At 43.8% G+C, this 24,620-nt stretch overlaps 1 protein-coding gene across 5 annotated transcripts; it reads right to left on the bottom strand.

The window, feature by feature from the left end:
- Positions 1-46: 46 nt before the first annotated feature.
- PISD (phosphatidylserine decarboxylase) lies at positions 47-24,602 on the bottom strand. Of its 5 annotated transcripts, none has more exons than XM_083873937.1 (9): positions 13,808-13,878; positions 13,574-13,641; positions 9,261-9,369; positions 7,333-7,498; positions 5,109-5,345; positions 4,841-4,979; positions 3,961-4,107; positions 3,101-3,261; positions 47-2,791 (listed from the first exon to the last, which is right to left on the bottom strand). In XM_083873937.1, the coding sequence occupies exons 3-9, from the start codon at positions 9,308-9,310 to the stop codon at positions 2,567-2,569; spliced, it is 1,125 nt and encodes a 374-aa protein (XP_083730063.1). In that variant the 5' UTR covers positions 9,311-9,369; positions 13,574-13,641; positions 13,808-13,878; the 3' UTR covers positions 47-2,566. The 5 variants fall into 5 exon arrangements, with proteins under 5 accessions (XP_083730063.1, XP_083730064.1, XP_083730061.1 ...); XM_083873935.1 differs by having other exon boundaries at positions 51-2,791; positions 9,261-9,480; positions 13,808-13,884; XM_083873934.1 differs by lacking the exons at positions 7,333-7,498; positions 9,261-9,369; positions 13,574-13,641; positions 13,808-13,878 and adding exons at positions 17,467-17,642; positions 21,499-21,593; positions 24,529-24,602 and having other exon boundaries at positions 52-2,791.
- Between the last annotated feature and the right edge of the window lie 18 nt (positions 24,603-24,620).

Genomic DNA, 24,620 nt, shown 5'->3' with positions numbered 1-24,620 from the left:
TGCAATACCTAGTTTACATGCCACAAAGATAAGCAACACAGATAAGACTCTTTATTTCAAAATGTTTGCAATTAAATGAGTTCATGTCAGTAAGTCATACACTTTGACATACAAAAGTACCGTGCTACTGATACAGTTGAATTAAATGGATTCTCCATGCAGGAGAAATTCACAGCATTATCAGTACCCTCGAGGAACTTGGTTTTCACTCCTGGGGTGCGTTGCTGGCCCCTGCATCACAAGCAGTGTTGGTTTATTAGCTCGCTCTGCACAGTATTACAACCATCATAAAAACAGCCACTTGCATGCTGAATCCTCTCTTCCTTCTGAGATTTCTAATAAAGCAAACATCAAGCAACCCATACTCCAGCACTAGACTAATAGTTACCTTCAGATACTATGGATGATGCTGCTGAGGAGGAAGAAAATAAAGCTTTAACTTCCTTTGGCTCTGTCTGGATGTCACAGACCCCAGCGGGAAAGAGGGAAAAGATTGTGTTGTCTTTTTCTCTCATCCACTGGAACAATTTTGCTTTCTCTTGTTAACCTGACATTGATGTTTAATCAAAAAACTCACCCTAACTTTATCCTCTTGGGGATGATATTTGCCTTATTCTTTTCTCACTCTCAAAGATTTAAAAAGACTTGTATCTGGTACTATGCTGCTGCAGGAGTAAACTTGCTAATGCCAAGAAGTTTAACAAGATAGGTGGCTGAGAGCCACTTCAAGCTTTCAAGCTCCTCCCTGTGTAAAGTGAGGAAAGACTGACTCCTGGAGCCAAATGAATTTTCTCCTGCTTGTCACCCAAACAGCCACCCTCATCTGACTCATGCCTTGGCTACATCACTTAGAGGCAGCTTCTTGTCCCTTCCTTCCCGATGACAAGCTAAGCATACAGGACTTGGCAAACTGGACATTTGTACAACAAAATTATATTCTATTTTCTGCAGTGCATACAAAGAAGGGTTTCTGCAGGCGATCAGAGCTGGTCAAAGCCTCTCATCTCCTTGAAGCAGCAGAAAAGTAGCTCAAGCAAGGAAGTAGTATGAGAAATCTTTCAGAAAGCACAAAGGCAGGTTTCATAAGCGTGTCCACTCCAACAAGCTCTGGACAGCAAAATCAGTTCTAAATATTTGAGTGCTGGGACTTGAAACGGTTTATTCTTAAAAAACAATTGACACATTGCTTTAAAACTCAATTCCTCTTCACTTTGGCAGTGGTTTTTGTCAGTGCCACATGCAGTAGCTCCAAGGTGCTAGATTTTAACTCTTCTTGATGTGAAGTCACAAAGAGGCTCTAAAATTTTACAGTGGGTTAAGCATTAGCACAAATATTTCAGCCCCCAGCACATTCCTAGCATTAAGTATGAGGGCAGAAGTCAGAGCCAGTGTGGTTTTTTGTTTTGTATTTTGAATAAGATGAAGTTGTTGCCAGTCAATGGAGGGCCAGATTGGCATCTGGGAAGCAACAGGGGATTTCTTTAAAGAGCCATAAGTATTTTAAACACAGTCAGTGCATAGGGCATTTCACTCTGTGCAATAAAAATTGGTCCTGAAGTAGCTGAAGTTGTCCTGTAACAGAGGCGCTAATTCTTCAAGAGTTTAGTGACAAAGTAACAAGATACAAAGCACAAAGTAAAAATATACTTTAGTTGCCATCACATCACCGAAGAAAAATATGCCCTGTGTCTTCTAAGTCCTTAATCCAAGAGGTGAAGTTAACTGTCTCTCATAAAGACAAAAACTTTAAGGCCAGGAATAGCAAAATAAAACCATGGATTAGGAAGAGGACACAGAGCTTTGTCTGGCTTTAACAAAAAGAAAAGAAAAGCTCAAGATGACAAGTTCTGTTGTCTGGAATGTAGACACTGTTTTCAGGTTTAAAATACAGTGCAAAGTCCATTTTTAAAGGGACAATGTCAGACAAAAGAACCAAAGTTGTCCAACAGTACAAAACCTAAGATGAGTGTCACTCATTGTACTGACTTGTACATTTCACTTTGTTTGGGCCATGAAGCCACACAAGCAAATTTCACTGTTTGGCCCTCTGTGCATTCAGAGACTGCTTGTATCTAAGAATTTAGGCAGTTTCTTAGAATAAAATAAATATGAGAATATATTCTTTACTCAAGGTCTGAAAAACAGATACTGTAGATAAAAGGTCTGACTCAGCCTGTCAGTGTCCCTTTAAATACAGGTAATCTCTACCTCCACCCTTTCCCACTGCACCTGCCTAGGAAGGCTTAAAAGGGACTTAGAGGCTCTAAGAACATAATTATCCTGTGGCACATTCAGGGGAAAACGAGTACAGGCACAGGGTGGGCCAGAAACCACCATGGGCAACATCTTTAAAGGCAGCTGTACCCAATATATCCATGATCATTCAATTCAGTTTCTACATTCAGCAGCAGGTAAATGTAGACCAAATACTTTCAAGTTTAACGCAGCAGTGACATCTTTTTTGTCTCCTCACCCAGGTCCTGCTGAGTGATACAAACTTGATAAGTGAAACACTCGGTGTGAAAAGAGTCCCTTTTTATAGAAAATCTTCATGCTAAGACAATTCCTATAGAGAGCCCAGTGCTTCTCCAAAGCGGATTTTCTGTCCAGCTTTGAGGTTGAATTTGAAGTCCTTGGGTGCCTCAAATATTAGTACAATTGTAGAGCCTAAGTTAAATTCCCCTAAATGTTCCCCTTTCCTCATGGGGATTCCTTCCTTGTTGTTGTTGGATATGAAGCTGAAGTCATTGTAGGAACCTTTAGAGTAACTTGGGCTGTTTGTGTGCAAATCCTGTACAGAGAAGAAAGAAGAGAAGGATTTACTGAAGGATTTCAGTGCTCTTTATTCATTCATCACCACTCCCTTTTCCATGCCTGAGTATTTTCCATTTACACCTTCACAGTTCAAAGGTGCAATAGGAATATTTTAAAAATTGTCTATACTGGAGACAACACTGTTTAAATAAGTCTTAGAATATCAGTACTGTGAAACACCCTAATTTCAGGGTAATAAGATTTTTCCATTTTTTTTTTTATTTTGTTATGCTGCACCAACCTCAACCCTCAACACCAGAAAGGTGCTTGCTATGATCCTGCTCACCTGGTCAAAGTAGATGCGGATGGAGCCCACGTTTGTTGCTCCTACAGCTGTTAAGGAGAAAAAGCCATGTTTCCAGTCACCTGTAAGGACAACCCGCTCATTGTGGCAGAACAGTTCCTTGATCCAGCGAGCAACTCCAGGATTGACAGACATCAGAGAGCCTGAGGAAGTGAGAAAATACTCAGGTTAGGTTGTCTGGTTTGTAGAAATATTGTAATGCCACTCAGATGGTGTTTTCAGTATAACTGGAGCTGACCCAGTAAACAACTCTCAGTTATTTGTAGGAAGAGAGGCAAGTGCCAGGCAGAGCAATTGAAAGGGAAGTCTGTGCTGAAAACAAAGGGGTCACAGAAGGATATGTGTGGTGGGTCAATCTCTCTTTCTTGGTGTTTGAAACCAAATCCAAATACTTAGGTTTTTGCTAGATACCAAGAAGTAAAATATTTTTATCTGCAAAAACATCCGATCCCAGCTCCAGTAGTGAAACTGTTCAGTTGCATTTTCTTTGCCAAACACAAGCAGAGATCATACTTTGGGCTACTGTTTGGTGTGATCTGCAGAACTATCTGTATTTCAGGTGCAAACTGAATAAACAGTGTTTGGGAACAAATCAGGTCAGTATGCATCAAGGGGTACTTCAAAGAACTCAAACAGGCTGAACACAATATTAATGCTTTCACTATTTATGTGTGATTTGCTCTGGTAAACTGTACAGCTGCAAAACTCATTACTGTTTAGGACAAATCACTTTTCTGCCATTACTGTACAACTTCAGCACTGGTGTCTCATTCTGCAGTGGCCCACAGCAGTGCTTCCCTACATAGCTGCTCTGCAGTTGTTTCCTGGGAACAGAAACCAACCTGGGAAATGCCGTCGGTGTGACACCGTCCAGTCCGTGGGCGAGTGGAAACAGTGATAATCCCCTGGTGCAAGGTAAATTACACAGTGGTAGAGCTCGTTCCCCTCCTTTGTGACAAGCTGTTGCTGAAAAGAGTTACCAGCTGGGGCTGCAGAGAAAGCAGGGAAAGGAAAGGGTTAAAGATATTCCTCCTGAGGTCATCTACCACAGCCAGGCAGTCTGTGTTAGAGTCAGGGCAATAGCAGAGGATTAAATGCAGCCCACGTGGATTGGTGAGACTACACAAATATATGTTTCATCCAGGAATCTAATATTTCCAAGTGTTCCTTTCCCTTTACAAGAAAATTAGATCCTGGATTGTTTCAATCATAGTGAATTTTTTTCTTCTGTTGTTTGCCCTTCCCTAGGCAAGAGCAGAAATTGAAATCCAGTATAACAGAATTTTTATTAAAAGCTACCCTTTAGGAACAGAATTTGTCAAGAGTCTTCTAAGTCATTAGAGGGGCAGTGTTTGAGCAGGGATCTTGCTAAGGAATAGCTTATCCAGTTTTTGCTAGGTAGTGCTTGGGCCCACTTCAGTGTGACAGCAGGAGTGCTGCAGCCATGGTATAGCAACAGATCTTGGAGTCAAGTGTAGGAACCAAACAACTCGGTTCAGAGAATCAGAATGAGCCAGGCGTGACTGCATAAAGCCACTGGAGAGAAAGACGAACTAGAACAGCGACATGGTTACCCTCAAATAAAACTAACCAAAAAACAGACCTGCTTTTGTTCCTGACAATGCAAGAAAATGTTACTTTTTTCCATCTCTCTTAATTTCATGATTTCTTAGAACACTGAAAGGGCACAGCAGAATAAATGCAAACTGACAGAGAACTCACCCTGACTAAAATGCATTTCCTCTGTGGAGATGCGAGGTCCCAAGAAAGATTCCAGAGAATAAGTGACCCCTTTTACTTGCTCCACTTCACAGTTTTTTACCTGACCGAAATTAAGGATCTTTCCATCAGAGGGACTAATCTGCAGAGATTAAAAAGAAAAAACGGAAGCAGTCAGCAGTCCATTAATTCCTCAGGAAGCAGTGCCATTCCTGTGGGGGCTGAGGGAGGCTGGCAGTGCTGGGCAAAGCCCTCCCTTCCTTTCCCTCACCACGCTGTGCACGCCGCAGACTGGCCGCGCCTGTGGTTTCAGCTTCCTGCGGAAGAACTCGCTGAGGTTCCTGTAGTGGTGCAGATCCTCCACGGCCGCCTCCTTCATGTTCACCCCGAAGGTCCAGATGTACAGGCTGTACACTGGCTTCCGCAGCCACGTGGGCAGCTCCACCTGGTTCAGGCGACCCCAGGCCCGTGACAGCAGCCGGGTGGGGACCGACTTGTACAGGGCAACCTGCAGGAAGAATTGCAGCACGTCAGTGCTCTCCCTGCTCATGGCATAACACAGGAAGGATCAAACTCTTCCTGCAACCCCCTCCCTTGAATTCATGGGTTACAATTAGCCTTTAAGGCAGCAAAAAGTTTACACTGCACTTCATCCTCATTCCCTCCATTCTGGCGAGAGTAGACAAGAGACAGGATGAAATTTAATATAACTTTAAAGTGAAGCCAGAATTTCCACTCCCTTGCAGGCTGAAGCCCCATGTTGAAGTTACTGGAAAGTGCCCAATGTGAGGCTTACAGAAAAAAGAGACATTGCATATATTCTAGTAGAACAATAATCAGAAAAGTTTAACATTACCAATGTATAAATTTTTGCGAATAACCAAATGAAGATTGACTAGAAAATAATTTCTCAGTTGGATTACATGCTCCTCAGATGCAGGATACTACTGAGGGTGTTTCCTACACCCAGTACTGTGTGTTGTATGCTCTAATGACACAAGATCCATCAAAGAAATGTACCCACTGGATGCAGCTACACAGGTATAAACTTACACCAGCCTTACTCCTTCTCTCACAACAACAGGAGTTGCTAATTGCAAGAATATAAAGTGCCTTTATTTCTGTAGAAATACACCTTTGGACTTGCACAAAAGCCCAAGTTTTAACAAGGAAAACAAATGAAACAAAGTTGGCAAGAGGCATCTACTTTTGGTGGAAGTGGACAGATGACAACATCTTTCTGTTGATAATTCCAGCAGACAACTCTTGTGGGGTTTGTGGTACTTGCTGTCAGCCAGGAAGCTCACATGGCTATGATGTAACTGTGGGGAGCTGGGGAATATGGACCAAGGGAACTGAACACTCAAACTACTTTTGCAAAGGAAGTGGTGATCTGCTGACTGGTGCTGTTTTGGAACAGAGCTACTTTCAACTTGCAGCTAAAACTTGAGGATTTTCTTAGTGAGTGTCATCATTTGTTCTCAATCATATCCTTCATGATTAAGTCTTGCAAAACACAGCCATAAACACAAACAGAAGTACACACTGGCTCCATCGTATCAAATACAGCAAATTAAGATTTCACTAACAAATCACCATCCTGTGTACATACAGGGATATTTCAGAGAGGAAGTACCAACCTAATCTTACTTTAGAGAAAACATTGTAAATGAACAAACCTATACTTTAGGTTATAGAAGCTTAAGTACTGAAAAAAAAAAAAAAAGTTGCCATTTTATCTGACACGCCCTATACTGTATTAATTTCTAAAAATTAACTTCGCTGTTTTCCACCAACACAGAAAATGTACATACAGCTATAAATTCACACAAATTGTCAAAAGTGGTATTTCCTAGCAGCCCCTTCTCTTCAAAGGAGCCTGGTTTTCAATGGGATCAGACAGAACAGATGTTGAATGTAATAAGCTTAAGAATGGCAAATTTGTTCCTGTTTGCAATCAAAATACTTACTTGGTTGCTGGATTCTGCAACTGCATGATTTGTGGGGAGAATTACTATGTGCAAGGCATCCCATACCCTGCTCTCAACAGTGTCAGAGCAGAGATTTGCATATCATTTGGACATGCTGGACTGCAAATACTCAATGAATGTGAGGAACAAACCCTCTTGGTGCAAAAATAACAAAAAACAAGAGACCATTTCAATGGGATCAGGAAAAGGAACTTGCCAAGAGGTTTGGTCCTCCTTGTCCTAGCCCTGATGCTGTGAGGTGACTGATTCCTTCAGAAGTTTCTGAAGACTTTCCCTGACTTAGAGGACAAAGTAATTCTCTTCTGAAAAAGTCACTTGTCTGCGAGGCAATTCATCAACACAACCATGAAGAGTAAAAACAGAACAGAAGCATAAATGGCACCTCTGCTCTCACACCAGTGATCACCAGGCTGTCCTGCATGAAGCAACTCTCCCCCAGCTGCTGCCAGCTCCTCCAGGACACACAGCTCCCAGCAGGCACACGAGACACCTGCTCACACTTACCCTGCTCATAGGCCTCCATCCCACTCTGGTCAAGGGTTTAAGAGCACCGAAAGGCAGAAGGTAATAGAGAATAGTCAGAGGCCAAGAACGGAGTTTCAGAGCAGGCCTAGACATACAGCTCAGCTGGCCCAACCTTCGCCTCAGGGCCAGCTGGGGGAATTGCAACCTGAAAGATTACATACACAACATCAGAGGGTCAGGTATCTCAGCTTCCAACAGCTGGGGTCAGCTATTCCCGCTAAACATTTCTTAATCCTTGATACTACAAGTTTTTAGTCCTTTATTTTGATTGGTTCTTCCCATTCCCAAAACAGAGGAACAGTTTATCCAAAAAACAAAAGTTCTCTGCCCAAATAATGGTGTTCACTCTCACAGGTCATGTTTTATGAATGACACCCTCAAAAATAAATGGTAAGACCAGTTTCCAGGTCTTAAAGCCTTCACTGAGTATCCTGGTTCTGAATAGAGAACGTGTGGACAGAGCCAATACTTCCACTACTGCACAATGATCTAGTCTCCATGGCCCAAAAATCAGCTTCCCTGCCTCATAACCAGCTGCATCTCTGATTTTTTTTGTTACATGGATGTCCTGACTAAGAGGGATCTCATTTTGCACAAATGGCCATGGGGAGAAGTTGTCCTTCTAACTCTCACAGGGAAAAGCTACTCGGCTTCTTAGCAGAGGACAGACATCAAGGGCCTCAGTTCAGACCTTTGCAGGTCTGGATGCAAAGCCCTGATGCAAAACTCATGAAAAACCACTGGAATTTCCAAGGTCACACTCTCAAATGGAAATTTGTCTACCTGAGGGCAAACTATTCAAATGACTGACCCAACTCCTGCCTAGGGGACTGTTCTGCAACCAGGACACAGCGATGTGTGCACACAAACTCAAATGGCAGTCTGGCTCTCTCAAAGGATTCTGTGACATGAAAGAGGAACTACAAAATACTGTGTATATCTTTCCAAGATGGAAAGAAGCCACGAATTTAAAAGGAAGTTCTTTTGCCAACTCGTTCTTTTCAAAACTTAGATCAGAATTAAAACATCAGGCAGACAGGTATAACTGTCACCACTTCAGGATGCAAGATAGTGCTTTTGGCTCAGTGATGTTTTTTCTGCAGTGAACACAACTTCTTTCCCCTGAAGAACTAATAAATAAGCAGAGAATGATCTGTGCATCCTAATGCAACAGGGAAAAAGAACCCTGAGCAGAAGTGCTGTCTTAGCAGAGTTAATGCAGGCTTCTCAGCGGGAGGTGGGACTGACTCACATGGGAATAGGAAGGGACACTTCTCATTCTCCCTCCCATCCCTACTACCCAGCAGCCTGCAAGGGCTGGCAGGCCAGGAGCGGGTTGGGTCCCGTTCTCCCCCTCCTGCTGCTCTCCCCCCCTTCACTGCAGTCGCTCCTGGACCAATCCCTGCAGAGCTGCATCACTTCGGAGCCCTCGGGCTTCTCACTGCCTTGGCCTGGTTTCAGAGCGGCCCCTCAACTAATTTTTCCATTCTCCTAGTGATGGAGAGTAGAAGGGAAAGGAATGAAAGCTTTCCCATTCCCCTTGTCATAGAACGGCGTGCCCTTCTCTGCCAGTGCAATGTATAAGGAGCTTTACAGTAATTAAGCCAAACAAAAGCTTGGCAGATGGCTCCCGCTCCTTCTGCCCAGAAACCCTCCCAGCCTCCCTCCCGCTTTAGCCACCATTCCTGCAAAGCAGAAAACACTCAACAGTACCTGAAACGAGTTCTCCTACTTGGTGTCCCACCGGCAGGGGCAGCCGGGCCTGGACTCTCCAGCTGTGGGTGCTGGTCCCCGGCACAGCTGCTGCTGCCGCCGTTCCCTGACCGCAGCCTCCGGACATGAATTTTAACTTTGCGGAGGTTGTAGCAAGAGGGTGGAGGGTTAGATAAAGCTTTGTAGCATCTCACCATTTCCCTGTGTGGAGCTCTGGTCCCTGCAGGGTGTTTGACTGACACATCGTCAGGGTGACGGCTGTTGCAAGGCTCAGTCTTTTCTCCTCTACCTCTCTTTCCTTTGCTTGCTCCGGCATAGGAGAGAGGACACGGCGTCAGTTCCTAAATCCCTCGCTGGTTTGTCTCTGGATTCCCTCTCTCTTTCCCACTTGAATCTCTGCTACGAGGGTTGCAGCTATTGCAAACAAACAGGCATTGTGTCACATTTCAACATCCCGCTACAAAGCCGACTCTGCACACGATAAAAATGAGCTGTCCATATGAGCAGTTCTTGCTTCTTGCTAGTCCGGGTGGCCATTGAAACCCAACTCCCCAAAAAACACCCTGCAGGCTGTCCCAGGCTGCTGGGCAGCGATGCACTAGTGAGAGGAACAGCCAGCTGGCCTTGCACAGCTCATCCCAGCACCAGCCTGATTGCGAGGCTGGGAGGAGGAGTGGGGCGGAGAGGAGGAGGAGATAACTCCCAGCTTCAATTCTGCAGTGCAGCAGCTGCTGCTAAGAGTTCTGGACTGTTGGGCACCAAAAATCCTTTCCTGCTCTTAGTGTCCATCTTATAAATAACAAAACAGAACAGAAAGAAATGTCTTTCTATTTTACAACCCTTGCCAGACATAAACATTCATCTGCAGAAGTCTCCTTCCATCTCAAAACAGTCACTTCAGGGAACAGGTAATGGACATTCTTCTGCAAATAACCAGATACAAACAAAATAAGCCAGTTTTAGGGGCAGCTTGAGAATTGGGTATAAAAGAAGTGTTACGTGCCTATTTTGTGATTTTCAGTACAGTCACAGTTTTTATGTCCTGTAGAACTGAAATACAAAACAGGAGTAAAGGAAGCTGTTTTGATTTTTAAAGACCAAAGGCAGCAGTGTTTCTATCTAAGCATTCTAAATGTACAGAGGAAATTCACTCTAACCCTACAGAACACACCTCAAACATAGATTTTCTGAATCTCCTGTGAGAATCTCCTGGGTTTGGAGTGTTAAGGGAGCCCTGGTTCAAAAACTGGAAGTCAGATAGCTACATCTCACCTCAAGACTAAACCAAATACTCAGAACTATTTCAGGGCTGACTCTCTAATGGCTCCATTTCACTTCTGCTTTCTGCTAAATCTGGGTTGAAAAACAAAAAAAAACTCTCCTTGTTTCCAAAGCCTTCTAAGCACCATGAGAACTGTGTGGCTAACAGAGTAAATCAAAAAGAGCACTGTTGCTCTGATTGAGGGAAAGGCTTGCATTGTAATAGGGATAAGGCAAGATGAGTGGGAGGACCAGCAGGAAAAGCTAGAATTAACTAGCGAATGGCAGCCCAATCAGGCCTCAAAAGGAGAATATTGACACAGTAATTGTGTATTTTGATTTGCCTTCAATTCCAAATATTCCAGATACTCCCTAGAAACACCTCTGGAGATCCTGCATTAGAGTATTTTTCTCAAGAAGAAAACTTCTATATGGTCTTTTGTGTGTCAGGAAGTTCCAAGACCTGTGTGCATGTTGTTTAAGCTGAATTTTAACGACTGTATATTTTTAAAAAACCCAGCTAATTGAAAGAAGACAAATTTAAGATCAATAAAAGCACTCAAAATATACTCCTTCTTCCCTGAGCCTTGTGCCAACTCTTTTTGTTTTCCTATTTAAAGTATCATTTAGTCTTTCTCTGGCTGGCACAAGAAACTCCTACACAACAAAAACTATGCCATCTGTATAGTAAAATGCTGAAAGCAGTTAGCCAAAATCCTATCAAAATTCAAAGAAAAGCAACAAGGAGCACAGAGGAGCTACTTCGCAATTCACCAGGAACATTAGAAATTGCCACCAGTAAATACTTAATTTTAAACAGCAACAAGCTAAATTGACAACATGGTTTTCAAAAAGAAATTCTTCAGACCAAGACAGAATTGTTTTTCACGCTGAACATGTGTGTTCACAGAACTGTGGGGAGAGAGTTTGTTTGGCACTGGTGGAGCTGGGCAGGAGCAGCAGAGCAGCCAGCCCAGCAGTTCCTGCAGGGAACCCTGCTCCCCATCCCACCTCCTCCTGTGCAACCTTCACCCTCGCAGAGACACAGAGTAAACACAAGAATTATCTCATCTGCTTCAATGCTCTTCCCTTCAGGATAAGGGAGGTAACCCCACAAGCTCTTCCAGTAAAATTTAATTTTCTCCCTCAAAACAATTTTAAGGAATTATGATGTTCTCAACTGAGTAACCATGATTCCATGGGAGCATGTACCCAGCTAAAGAGCTAACCTGCTCCCTAAAAAAACCCAGACACTAAAATGTTCTACAGCCTGATGCAGTGAGTAGTACCACCCTTCAGTCCAAAACAAAAAGCATGAAGCAAGAGAGATTCCTCTCCAGGAAGGAAAAAACATGAGTATTACAAGTTCTTTTTTTCCCACTTCTTAAGAAAACTGCACACAGCTGAGTAAGAAGTTTCTCTAAAGTTCTGTTCCCTCATTCCATTCACCAGGATGCCAATAGCTGAGTCCTGCTGAGATGCTGACATGCCTGGCCAGTTGCCATCCCTGCTGTGCCTGCCCCAGAAGTAACATGCAGTTCCTACAGTGTGAGAAGGTTGAAATGAAAAATGCACCCTGAGTTCACCTGCTTTCCATGGTGAAAGGAACAAGAACTGCTCATAAAACAGCTCATGACGGAGGAACTCATATAATGGCATTTCAACAGCTGGACCTCTTGGGATGCAGGCAGTGCCCAGCCTGTCATCATCAGCTTAGACAAAAATCTTTAAAATTCTTGGTTTGTAGGGATTGCACACCATTATCAAACTCCCTCACCTGTCTGAACTCACCCAGAATCCACGCTGGGCAAATAAAACAGCAGTTACCAGCAGGTATCAACCGACAGAGAATTATTATCTCATAGAGGACTGCTAATCTGCCAGCTATGCAACACCCATCTACTCTGTCAGCTCAAATAAGCATCAAATCCAGTGACCTCTTTTAATTACTTGTCAAATAGTGAACTACTCAAGTCCTTCTCTCAAGTTTTAAAAAACGACACAGCAAGGCAGTTGCAACAAAGACTAATATAACTGAAATCAAACCTGCACCTCGGTTTTAAACCATAACCATGAATCATTAGGCTTGGAATGCGCCGGTCAGTGCTCAAAGCCTTCTGGTCAAACTTTCTCTATTTGCTCACAGAACTACCGTTTAAAAAATGCACCGAACGCATCCCAGTGCCGTGCTCAAGTGCCAGCAAAAACTTCGGTCTGGCACTGAGGGGCGAGGTGCGCTGTGGCCGCGGTGAAAGGTTCCGTTCCTCTCCCAGCAGTGACTGTTTAGTATCGCACACGTCACCCCTGCTCCCACCCAACCTTCCCCGCAGGCGGCCCGGCAGGACAAACACTGGATACTGCACAGCCAGGCAGGAGCTCCCCAGCCCCGAGAGCACAAGAGAATTGCCCCGATGCTGCCGGGAAACCTGAGCGCAGGCGGAGCGTCTGCCAAGGCCGCGGGAGTGCCGGGCAGCGCCTCGGCCCGGCTGAGCGGGACGAGTTCAACACCGGGACCGCTCTCCGCGATTTACCAGCGCTGCCGTGCTCGGCTGCATCCACCCCTACTGCCTGAAATTCTTCACTTCCCATTTGAAAAAGCCTTTCTAGACATTTTCTTTTCGTGTAGTAGGAAAAAAAAAAACTCTTTTCGTTGTTTTCCCCTAACTTTACAATGCTTTATCAGTTGCTTTCTATAAAAAGACCAGGGAGCAAAAGTAGCATTTTAGGATAGCCTAACTGGACGACTGGGTTCTGAATTCTGTGCAAAAAGATATTCTGTCTCAAAGATATTCTGTGAAGCGAGGAGATAAAGCTTATTTATTTTACAAAGTGACATGAAATTTGATGGCACCCTTTTAATACTTTGTAATAGTCATTTCCAATAAATGGTTTAAAACAACACTCCCCAGTACCACCCGCTACTATCGCCCCGTTATTTTAGCTTAAGATACCGGTAAAGCAAACCCTCAGCTCCATAAAGGGTCTCTAAAGGAAGCACAAGCCGCGTTACATCCTTCCCACCCGGCGGAAGCTGCGCAAAGGCTCCGGCGGCTCCTCGGCCCCCTGCCCGCCCCGCGGGACTCTGGACTGCGATAAGGCTGCTCCAGCCGCCTCATGCTGTTTAAATCCACTCAGAGATTACTCATGAGTCGACTTTGGAACATCACCTGGAACTTCCAGCAAGGCAGTGAATCACCCCTTGGCCGCCAGCCCTCGCACATCTGCCCTGCGGTCCAGCAGTCCTTACCTGATGCTCCGAGAAGTCTCCGTCCCGGCTTTCCAACTTCAGTTGCCGAAACACGACACCGACCCTTCCTTCCAAAGCAGTTTTCAGAGACGTGAACAGAGTTCAGCGGACCGCGGAACCCCCTCCCCTCCCATGGGGCCGCAGCCATCCCGCCCCGGGGCCCCTTCCCCGGCCGGCGGGGGGAGCGGACGGCGGCCACACCCGCATCCCCCGCCCCGGCAGCTCCGCACTTACCTCCCGTCTCCGGCCCCGGGCTCCCGTCTCCGGCCGCGCTCCCGCTCTCCGAACCGAGCTCTGCCCGCCCGCCCCGGCCTTAAGGAAGCGGCGCGGGCGGCGGCCCTGCCCCGCCTCGGCCCCAGCCACTGGCGCTGCTCGGCGGCTCCTTCCCGCACGGCCCCGGCCCCTCGGAGGAGGGGCCAGGGCAGCACCGACGCAAAGAACGGAGACCGGAGGGCTCCGGAACAACGGCGCGGGACAAGGGGCTGCCTGGGAGGGTCGGGCACTCCTGGGGATCAGCGCTCAGCTTCCCAAAGAGCCGCTGGCCCGGACAACGGGGAAAGAGATTTGTCGGGGAGCACGGCACCGGATTCTGTGCATTGCAAAACTTCCCTGAGACCGCTTCCCACCGCCAGTCCTGGTGCGGGAACACCACCCCACACAGGCACTGCCAGCCAAAATGTGCTCTGGGCTCACGAACGGCTTCCGAACCGCTCAGATAAATGGCTCCATAAGCCCAGCAAGGTGCTCAGGAAGTTGCATGAGATAGAACATTCATCTAGTCAAAAGCCTTCCCACTGTTTAGATTTAAAAAACTCTCACAAACCCAAACCGATTTTACTTGGTTCAATTTTCCAGGACAACCGAGAAAAACATTTACACCATTGCACCCTTTACACAATTTGATGCTGTTGAAATGTTACTGGTTTTAATATTTTCTGACCATCTTTCTTGTGTACTTTGGACCACTTTACAAGGCTTTTTTTTTTTTTTTTTTTTTATAATTGCATATATGCTCCAATAAAACTCCAAGCATCAGAATCTGCAAGCAAGAATGAGGAATAAGAGACCAACTGGAGATTATATTTCTTCCGAAGTTGGATTAAAAAAATAAAACCAAAATGAAATATTCTTCCATTATTAGCCCTTTCCTGAACTTGAAACACACCTCTTACCACAATACTAAATGTCTCCTCTGGGCCAAGAAAAGCACCTTCTGTATTGTACTGCCATATGAGCTCCAGTATCCTCTGTTACATAAATACAAGCACTTCCTGACATCAATAGGAAAGACTGTGTTGTTCTTACCTCTGAGAATCCAGATCCTAAAGCTATGCTCAAGCACTTTCCTGGTGAATTAAATTGTTTTTAAAAAGTGGCCCGTGACAATAAGCTGCAGTTTGAACACTGCAGCTCACTTCCAGAGAGGTTTACTGTGCTTTCATGGCACATGTCACTCCAACAAACACTGCTTCTTCCTTACACAGAACAGAAAAAACTACAGGAGCAAAGGACACCTACAAGTTCCACTCTCAAAACTCATTCATCTGATCACTCTGTTCCTCCAAACTTCCCCTCTGGCCAAGGTTTCCCGCAGTAATTCTGTGATCCTGTACCAACAGTGCCCTGGTGCCAGGTAAGAAGTAGTAAAATGCCTCTAGTTAGCATATGAATGGCATGCCATGCATGCAGATCCCAGCCAGGAAATGTTCTGTGACAGCAAAGATTTGGAACAATAAGCTTCCATCCATCTGATAAACATCTACCTGTCTCCATCCCAGCCCTCTGCTTTACTTCATCTAATTAAATGAAAGCTGATCGCCACTGGTATTCACAGCAGGAGACACTAAGGCCTTAATCAGCTCAAGCTATTAGCAACAGAATATCTCCAAGAAAATTACACAAAGAAAAGGTCTGTGCTAAAGAAACAATAGATCTGTCTTTCCCTGTGGAGAAACTTAAGGGACACTTGATTTATAACAGATTAATTTCCCCCCATCCATTCTTTTACAAAGCTCAAGCAAAACAAAACCACACAGAAGCCATTGACTCTGTAGTTCAGTCAGAAATGATGCACACCTCAATGAGGATCCCAGCATGTCCCTCTGCTACAGGGAGAGCTTTCCTGCCAGCTCAGCAGGGTGAGGATTGGCCATTTCATGTCTGTCTCCTGCTCAGAAGCAGGGAAATCTGCCTCACACACAGAGCTGGCTGGTGGAAGATGGTCCACATCCCCACAGGAAAACGAGGCTGGTACTGTGGAATCAGCACTTCAGAGCAGCAGGCTGGCAGTGAGGGCATGTGCACCAGTTTCTTGTTCTGTGTTACTCTTTTGAAGTATTCAAAATCCATTCAATCACACTTGGTCTCTCTTTGCCTGTGCAAAGGCTTATTCTGCCCTGAAAACAGGACAACACCCCCATTTCCACACTCCTAAGCGTGTCCAGTGATGCAAAAAACCCAGCACAATGGAAAATGATAGGTCAGCAAAATAGCCCCACTTCACTTTACAATAAAAAGGAACAATGCAGCTCTTATATTTTTTGAATCCTTCATTGTTTGAAATACTTCTCTCAATGTCTGACCACAGTTTCTCTTTTTCCTCATAACCATTGAGCTTCCTTTCCCTCACACAGAAGCATTCAACAGAACTTAAAACACATCAGGAAGGACTGGGACATCTTGTTAGTGTCTCCTACTAGGGTCTAATGCATTTGGGGCCCTGATCATCAGTTTGAAATTCTTTGTGTGTTTCCCCTCTGTAAAAACCAAATCCTTTAGAGCTGTTTCATCAAATGCAATACTCCTAGCTTCACCAAATAATAACAAACCCACATATCAGTAAAATGAAAGAAGACAAATGCAATAAGAGAATTACCCAATTTCATACCAAAAAGTATGAACAATAACAAAAGAATGTTTGTTTTCAAGTATCAAAATTCAATTGACATTGTCTTGTTAAATAAATACTCTGAGGACACTTACCAGTTATTTTTTTAATCAGAACCCATTTGAAACAAACTTCAGCAGGAAAAGAATATACAGAAGATGGATTTACAGACAGATTCCTCAAGAGCTATCATAGGCTAAGCTGTTAGCATCTGGACTGTCTGGATCATATCTGCTTTGGGTCACTACTGAAAATGAATTTAGGGATTCCAGCCTGGTCCCCCACAGGCATGTGGCCAAACCTCTCACACACTGGCAGTGTGCTCAGGAATGCAAAGAAACACTGCCAAAGGTCACACTGAAGCATCTCCTGCACAACCTTACAATCCTGGAATCTTTAACTCCTTGCCTTCAGAAGTGGCACTGAAGCAGGCACTCAACTGGCTCTTTGGAAGAATACCACATACATTTTAAACTAATTTTAAACTGTCCAACATGGAGTTGTACAATATACTTAATACTTCAAAGGCAATATAGTAGTTATAGGAAGTAATGAAGTATTTCTTACTTCAATGCTGCAATGGGTATTTGACCTATGAGTCTGATACGCACACCCTGCAATTCCACAGTAATTTCTCAACTCCTCGGAATCCAAAAGGAAAAGGCAAAAAACTTCTCAGGATCAAGAAGAATTGCAGACCTAAGTGTTACCTAAGAAAAAAAAGGTCTTGCTGTATATTTATACAAGGAACAGGTAGGTTTTTATAACCCAGGCATTAATTCCATCTCAGCTTTCTTGTAAAGCACATATGGTGTCAGCCACACTAAAAGACAGATGAGATGCTGGCAGTTCCTAATGTATCATGACTTCAGCCAAAATGAGCTTCTGAAGTGACAGAAACTGTAGTTCCATGAGTTGTCAAGAACATTTTGTCGGTAGAGGCAAATTAAAGCGAATGAGCTTTGCAACAAACATGGCAGAAGTAAAATTGCCCCAAGTTTCTTACCTCCCATTCACTTGCAAGTCTCACAGGCACCTCTATGCCCCTCTTCTCCAGCTGTTTCAACTTGTAATCCTCATATTTTCTGTATCCTGCATATCCTCCACCTGTAGCCACTAGCACATGGAAGGGCCGCAGGCGGAAGACTTGTCCCACAGGAGCAGTGTGAAGCTTCTTCCTGTCTGGAACAGAGAAAATCCCAGACCTCAGAAAAGAAAACAGCTACACAGTAAAGGGAAAGCAATTCTGTGCACTGAGGGATATGAGCTTGGCTGATGAAAATGTGATCAGCAAATAAATCTGACACAGAAGGTATGTACAGATGCTGCTGAGTAACCCAGTTATTGCAGTTTACCAAGTTACTGTAACTCAACTGACCAACAGTAATTGGTCATCTGTGGTTTTAACCTCATCCCTGTCCCTGCCACCCCACGTGCTTCCAACATTCTTCTCTCCAAAATATGTAAAGATTCCTCTCTCTGAAAGCCCTGTGGAGAAATACATAAAATTAGTGTCTGACAGCACTGTCATACTTTCTAGCTGTGAGAACCTTGGTACCATGTGGAATAATCATTTGCTGGGGAACAATCTGTACTACTGTGAAGATTTGTGCTTCTCAGTCATTAAAGCTTTCACTGGAGTTAGGGAATCTCCAGACTGTACAGCTAACTGATAGAGGGAAGGAAATGATCACCTGTTTTAGGGTAGGCTTGGTAAGAGGAAAACAGGCCCATTTCTGCTGTAACACAAGTCACCATGTGTAACAAAGAGACGTGTAGTATTACATCTGTTTCTTACTGAGCAACTACCGAGCTCCTCCTGCTCGAGTCCAGCCCTGCAGTCATTGTGAGATACAAGGACACCGTGGTCACTAGGCAACAGACCAAGCACGGGGCACGCACAGCCCTGGGAGGATTTCCCTTCCAAAATCTTCAGATAAAACAAATCTGTCTAGGGCTCAGTCAGGATTAGACTGTGCTGCTCCTGTCCTGAAGTTCTCAGCAATGAGCAGGAGTCACTACCTGACAGAAAATGCCCAGAACCAACTCCTGATCCTGACTGCTGTCATTTCCACAGCAATCATTAACTTGGACGTGCCAGAATCAAATCAAATGAACTTTATCTTGCTCCATCAAAGTCAGGCCTCTTAGGGTTTAACTATGAAAGGATGCATTAGCAACCAAAAGAATTCAGGCAACACCAGCTCTATTTCTAGGCACAAATAGAGACAAAGCACAATTGTTTTGAAGTCCGGAGAGCTTTAGTTCTAAGGAATTGAGTTGATTAGAAGCATTCAGCCACGATGCTGCAAAAAGATGCCAAATAAAATTAATTCTTGTCCCTATTTTGTTTTATCAAAATAATATTTCTGTATAATTTCTTTCCTACACTTGTGATTTAAAATATTAAATCTATATAATCTTAAACAATATATCCTAAATGAATTATAGAACAAAATCAGCTTTGTTCCCTTAAAAAAAAAAAAAAAAGTTATTTTCTTTTCTGGGGGAAAAAACCAAACTCAATAGACAAACAAGGCAGCAACTACAGTTACAGTTCAGATTCTAAAAATTATTCTTTCCTAAACAATGCTCAGTGAAGGAGAGGGATCATTTACAACAGCTGAACGTTTAAAAAGACAGACTTACTTGAATTTACAAAGACTTTACAACCTTTCAACTTTGCATCACTATTTCAACAGAAATGTCTGTACACAGACCAACGATGCTCTTTAGCCCTAAAGCCTTTAACTCTCTTCCACCACATCTTTGTTTCTAAGTTAGCAAAGCTGCTCAGCTATTTCAGCAGCTTCACAAATTCCCAAACCAAAACCCCTCAGCAGGAACAGCTCTTTCTCCTTTGGACCCAGAGAGGCAGTTTCTGCTTCAAGAGCATTGATAACAACCGTGTGAACATTTTTCTTCCTGTAACAGTGACCACACCATGGGGTGTTCCACAAGCCACAGCAAACAGAACTTAACTGGTTGATAAATGAAGAGCTGACCTTTCCCCACCTGCATTAATGCATTAATGAAACAGCACTTCTGTAACTGGTCTCCAAACCACTATCATTGCAAAGGCATCCAACATGCCACTGTTAAGATTTTTTTGCCCTGACAAAATAAAATTCCACACCTTTCAGACACAAGTGGAATTCACAGGAGGTTACAAGTTCTAAGACAAGAACACCAGTTACTGATTCTGGCAAAAAATCCAGGTTTAGGCAGCTGGCACTGCTTAGATTTCAGCTGAACATCGTGTTCTCTAATGATGCTACTGCTGCTCCCTGGAAAGCAGCACAAGAATGTGTGGAGATCACACCTTGGCACAAGAGTCACTAGAAACAAGCCCAGGGCAAAAGGGAAAAGATGCAGGACTGTCAATGTACTAATAACATTTTCAGATCCTACCCTAAATCTGAAGCCCTCGCAGATAAAGCCAACCTCTACTAGAATTCTCCTAAACACGGAGTATATTCAGCAAATGAGAACAAAAAAATAGTTACAAAAAGTTAGTAACAGTTTCCTTCTCTGGAACAGGTGAAGACGACACATTCCCTCAAAAATGCTGGAAAATTCAGGATGAGAAAGGAAATGCAGGAATGCTCTAGTTTGTACAGTTAGATGCAGTAACATAAATGCTGCTTCATTACTCTGACCAAATTAAGAATTTCTTCTATGACATGACACAAACACTTAGAGGAGGCCATTATAAGGGCTAGAGATAAAATTAGAGAAGAGATAGCTTTCCTTTCTAATGACATCAGGTACAAATCTTCTAGATTTAAATCCAAATCAGAACCTGAAATATCAATGAATTAGAAAATGTCAGGCTAAAAAGTTGACTTGTTCAAAACTCAAAGCTAATTTTGACTAAAACGACCTTTTCTTCGTGATCAACAACTTTTGCTTATGTCTCAGCTTCCAAGATTTTTTCTACAATGACTTTGATTTATAGACAACAAAGAGCTGCTGTTTGCATTCATCTGTGTAAGCATATTTTTGAATAATGAAATACCCATATATGATATGCCAGGCAAACCATTTGGACAGGTAAGTTAACCCAAAGAAATGGTTTTAGAAAATGGGACTGATAGCTCAGCTGGCAAGGAAACAAAAATTGAAGACTGTTATTTGTGATACTAATACATGACAATGCATATGATACAAGTTTACAAATATTCCTTAAAAACAAACAATAAGGTTTGATCTTCACAGCATTACCCAGCTACAGAAAGCTCAAGTGCAAGTACCATTTTAACCAAGTCCTAAACATTTTACGTAAACCTACTCTGATTTCCTGATCTATTCAAATTATAAGTACAGACTGAAATATAAAAGGATATTTGTATCTTTTCTTCCTTATAGGGCTGTTAAACTGCTGCAATCTGAACCTCTCAGACTTTTCAAGGTGAACACCTGATAAGAGCAGCACTACAAAGCAGGTAATACGGTTGAATATTCTAAATATAGTTTGATGTTGCCCTTCCCAGTTGCATAAGTTTGATGTTGCCCTTCCCAGTAAATCACTTCAGTAGGTGTGGAAAGTACACAAATTATTGCTCATCAAGTTCATTTAAGTGGGTTTTTTAAAATGCAAAAACACTGTCCTAACATGAATCTTTCTGGTAAATTATGCTGTGTTTTTAAAAAAATAATTTTTGAACTCTAGATTCCTGAGAAAACTGAAGTGCAGAAATTAATTAAGGAAAATAAACCTATGGCTAATGGGCTTTAATTTACTGTACAGGAATCATCTTCATTAGAAAAAGTTTCAGATGCTTTGTAAAGTTTGCAAGCAACAAACAACAACAGCTCATAATGAATCTTATGAAAAAGGTAAATATACTTCTTCTACTATGTGGAAAACATAATTTGCAAGCTTGTATCTAAGAAAATGCCATGAATTGGTCTTTGATGATGGACTCCCACTCCTTTCATTTCAAAAAATTCATCTTCCCCAATATGAGACCACAATTTGCCAAACTCTGAGTGACCCTGAATTTAAAACCACCTGCAGACACAACTCATCACTTACCAGTGAAAAATGTCCTTGAAGGAGGCTGTTTCCACAGGACCCCAGCTCTAACACACAGATTCTTCTGCACCAGCAAGTTACAGCTGCACAGCAAACTGCAAATACAACAAAGAAATGGCTGCTTAAGTACAAATGTTTAGTAATGCAAATTCAAATGTCAGCAGTTCAGTGCACTGACAATCTAATATTCAGCAGCTGAGTAATAGAGAGAAAAACCTACTCAAATTATCTTAAAATTTCCACTGAGCCTAGTCTCTTGTGGTCTACTCCCTCCTTAAAAATGAAAAACCTGACAATCCAACTGCTCCTGCAGGTATTTATTTAATGATGCATCTTTTTATTTCCTTTTTCTTAACAAATATTGACGTGTTGCTCTTGGGCTGTTGTAACAATGATACTTCTCTGGGTATTGCAGATGCTGATCTTGCCAATAGCCCTTTACAGGCAACTATTTATGTTGTCAGCATTTGCTGTATCTTGGCCTGTTTGGAGCTCTAAAATGCAAATGGAGGGGTAAATTTTATAATTATTGTTTAGTACTTGGGATTATTCCATCTCCACTGGGCTGCTACAACTGTGTCATTTAAGAACCTCCTACAAGAGCAACTGTCTAAAGAGACACTTAGGATTCTGCTCATGTAACTTTTACCTTACCATCCTGGTGGGAAGGAGGAGGAGTACATAGAGAAATTTTGGATTCTATGAAGAAGTAATGGCATTTATTAGACCAAGTGGTGTAGCTGAAAAGGTAAAAAGGCTGCCAGGCACAGCAGCTCTTCCTTAGAATTTACTTTACCACTCTGCTCACTGGTGAACTGCAGTGAGAGTGGTTCTGCCCCTCTAAAAATACATAAAATAGACTTGGAACTGGCCAATATAGAGAACAGGTTCAAACGGGACTTTTTGTGTTTAATATTTAATTTCATGTTTGTAATAAATCTGACAAGAAGATATCCAGCTGTACAAGAACTGTTCAAAGTCTGTTAATAAGCATGTTTAAACAAGTATTTGACTGAGGCCTGACAACATCCTGCTGTCAGACAGGATCACAGGGAGGAGAGGGACAGGGTTCTCACCCCAACAGGCTCAGGCCCTAAGGAGGAACCAGATATTTGTGCAACCTGCTCATTCCCAGGAGACAATGCCACAGCTGGGATGTCTTCATCTGCCCTCTGGCCTTCATCTCCTCTTGATCAGATATGCCAAGGACACAATTACTTCAGTATATTACAAGCTATTGCATCATTTGGGGCCATTCAATCTCAGGAAGTGATTATTAAGAATTTAAAGACTTAACTCCAGGTGTCTACTGAGTTACATATAGACATGATGCCTCTGTTTCAAAGAAGAATCTACAAATAGTGTAATTCTTGTCTAGAAGTCACACCATTATGCCAGCACATGCTTGGTAACTCTGCTTTAACATTAGCCAAGGACCAACAGCTAAAGTTTTCTCTCATCCCCACAGCAACAGTGTCAGAATACCTCACTCTGCCCTTCTGCTTCATGGTCTCTATTAAAATCCCTGTATGAACCCAAATGTGACAGGACAGACCCTCCCCAAGCCCCAAATTCCTGTAACCACGTGCTAAACACACCCCACTGCTGCATCATCTTCCAGGGTGTCATTTCCTTGGCAAGACAGAAAAAGTGTTTCCCACTGCTGCAGAACCTGTATGTTCTACACAGCAACACGTTGTAATTTGTCATGAATGAGGTCACCCAATGCTCTTGGGTCATAAACCAGACCTACACCAATTTGTGGACTTACAAGGCCTGTTTTACAGCATATTAAAACACTTAGGATAAAAGGAGCACTTGCTCATCAGTAAGCCTGGCTACTTCTAAAGAATTCAAAAAATAAAGGACTAATCAAATTAGCATGAGACTCAGATTTACCAGAAGAGTTTTCAAATCCTAAAAAGTAATGAAAAAAAAAAAAAAAATCCTAACTGCAGACTAAAGCATTAGTGTTTGAGACATTTATTAGCCTTCCTACATAATAGTCTATACAAAAATGCCCAGTCAGAACAGATTGAGTTGTGTTGGCTTCACAGGAGCATCTGAGAGCTGTTCCTGCTGCTGAGGCAGGGCAGGGCACCTAACCCTAAGCTCTTACCAAAATTGTTACTGCTGTCCAACACTGGAAAATCAGTCTCCACCTCACCACCTCACTCTGAAATCTGCCTAAGAACAGGCTAAGATGGCAAAACTAACCAGTGTCACCTCCCCTGCTCCTGGCAGCCTGACCTTGATGGGGACAAACGCATGTGGGAGTATTGACCTCCTGCCTCTCCCAGCCGACTGGAGGCTGATGGGGAAGGAACTGCCAAGGAATTCCATGTCAACTTCAGCCCCTCTGTGTCTTCAGCAATCTCTGGACGAGGGACAACACTCTGCTGCCAGCACTGAGGCCGGAGGTAACAGAACGTTCTGTACACAAGGTGTTTTCCCCAGGTTTTAAGAGACAAGGGGGAACGAGGGGACTGTGTGTTCTATCCAAGGACAGAGAACTGTGGCCGAGAAACAGCACTGCTTAAGCTGTTCTGTTGCTATGAAAAGCACAGCCTGTAACAGGATATGTCCTGTACAGGAGTATCGGTGCCGGGCCAGGTGCCTCTCCCCACAGCCACCCCCGGCATTGCACAGCCCGAGGGGCCGCAGCCGCCCCTCGGCCACCGAGTTCTGCTCGGTGCTTACACACTGACAGCTACAGACTGCAAAACCGAGCCAAAACTATACAAGGCCACACGCCTCTCGTTCTCAAAACACGTAAGCCCCTTATCTTCCTTTCCAGCTCAGAGAAGGAGGGCAAGGCTCCTCACACATGCCAAGGGCAGGGCCAAGGCTGCGGAGAGAACAGCACTCACCCCGGCAGGGAAACGTCAGCCAACGAGGGGGGAGAGAGGGGGGCGGCTGCGGCCCCCGGCCCGGCTCCTCCTCCCCAGCGGGGCTGTCACACAGGGCTGCCGGGGCCCGACAGTGACAATGACAGTGACAATGCCAGCCCCAGCCCCGCCGTGACTGTACCTGCTCCGCGCCGCGGCCGCCGCCATCTTCCCACAGCACCGCCGCCGCGTCCTCTGCCGCGTCCCGCGCGCCAGGGCGGGAGCCGCGCGGGG

This window comes from Zosterops lateralis, assembly GCF_965231275.1.
Source record: "Zosterops lateralis genome assembly, chromosome: 17".
Lineage (NCBI taxonomy): Eukaryota > Metazoa > Chordata > Aves > Passeriformes > Zosteropidae > Zosterops > Zosterops lateralis.
The sequence above is the reverse complement of the archived record's forward strand: the minus strand, read 5'-3'. Positions and strand labels throughout refer to the sequence as shown.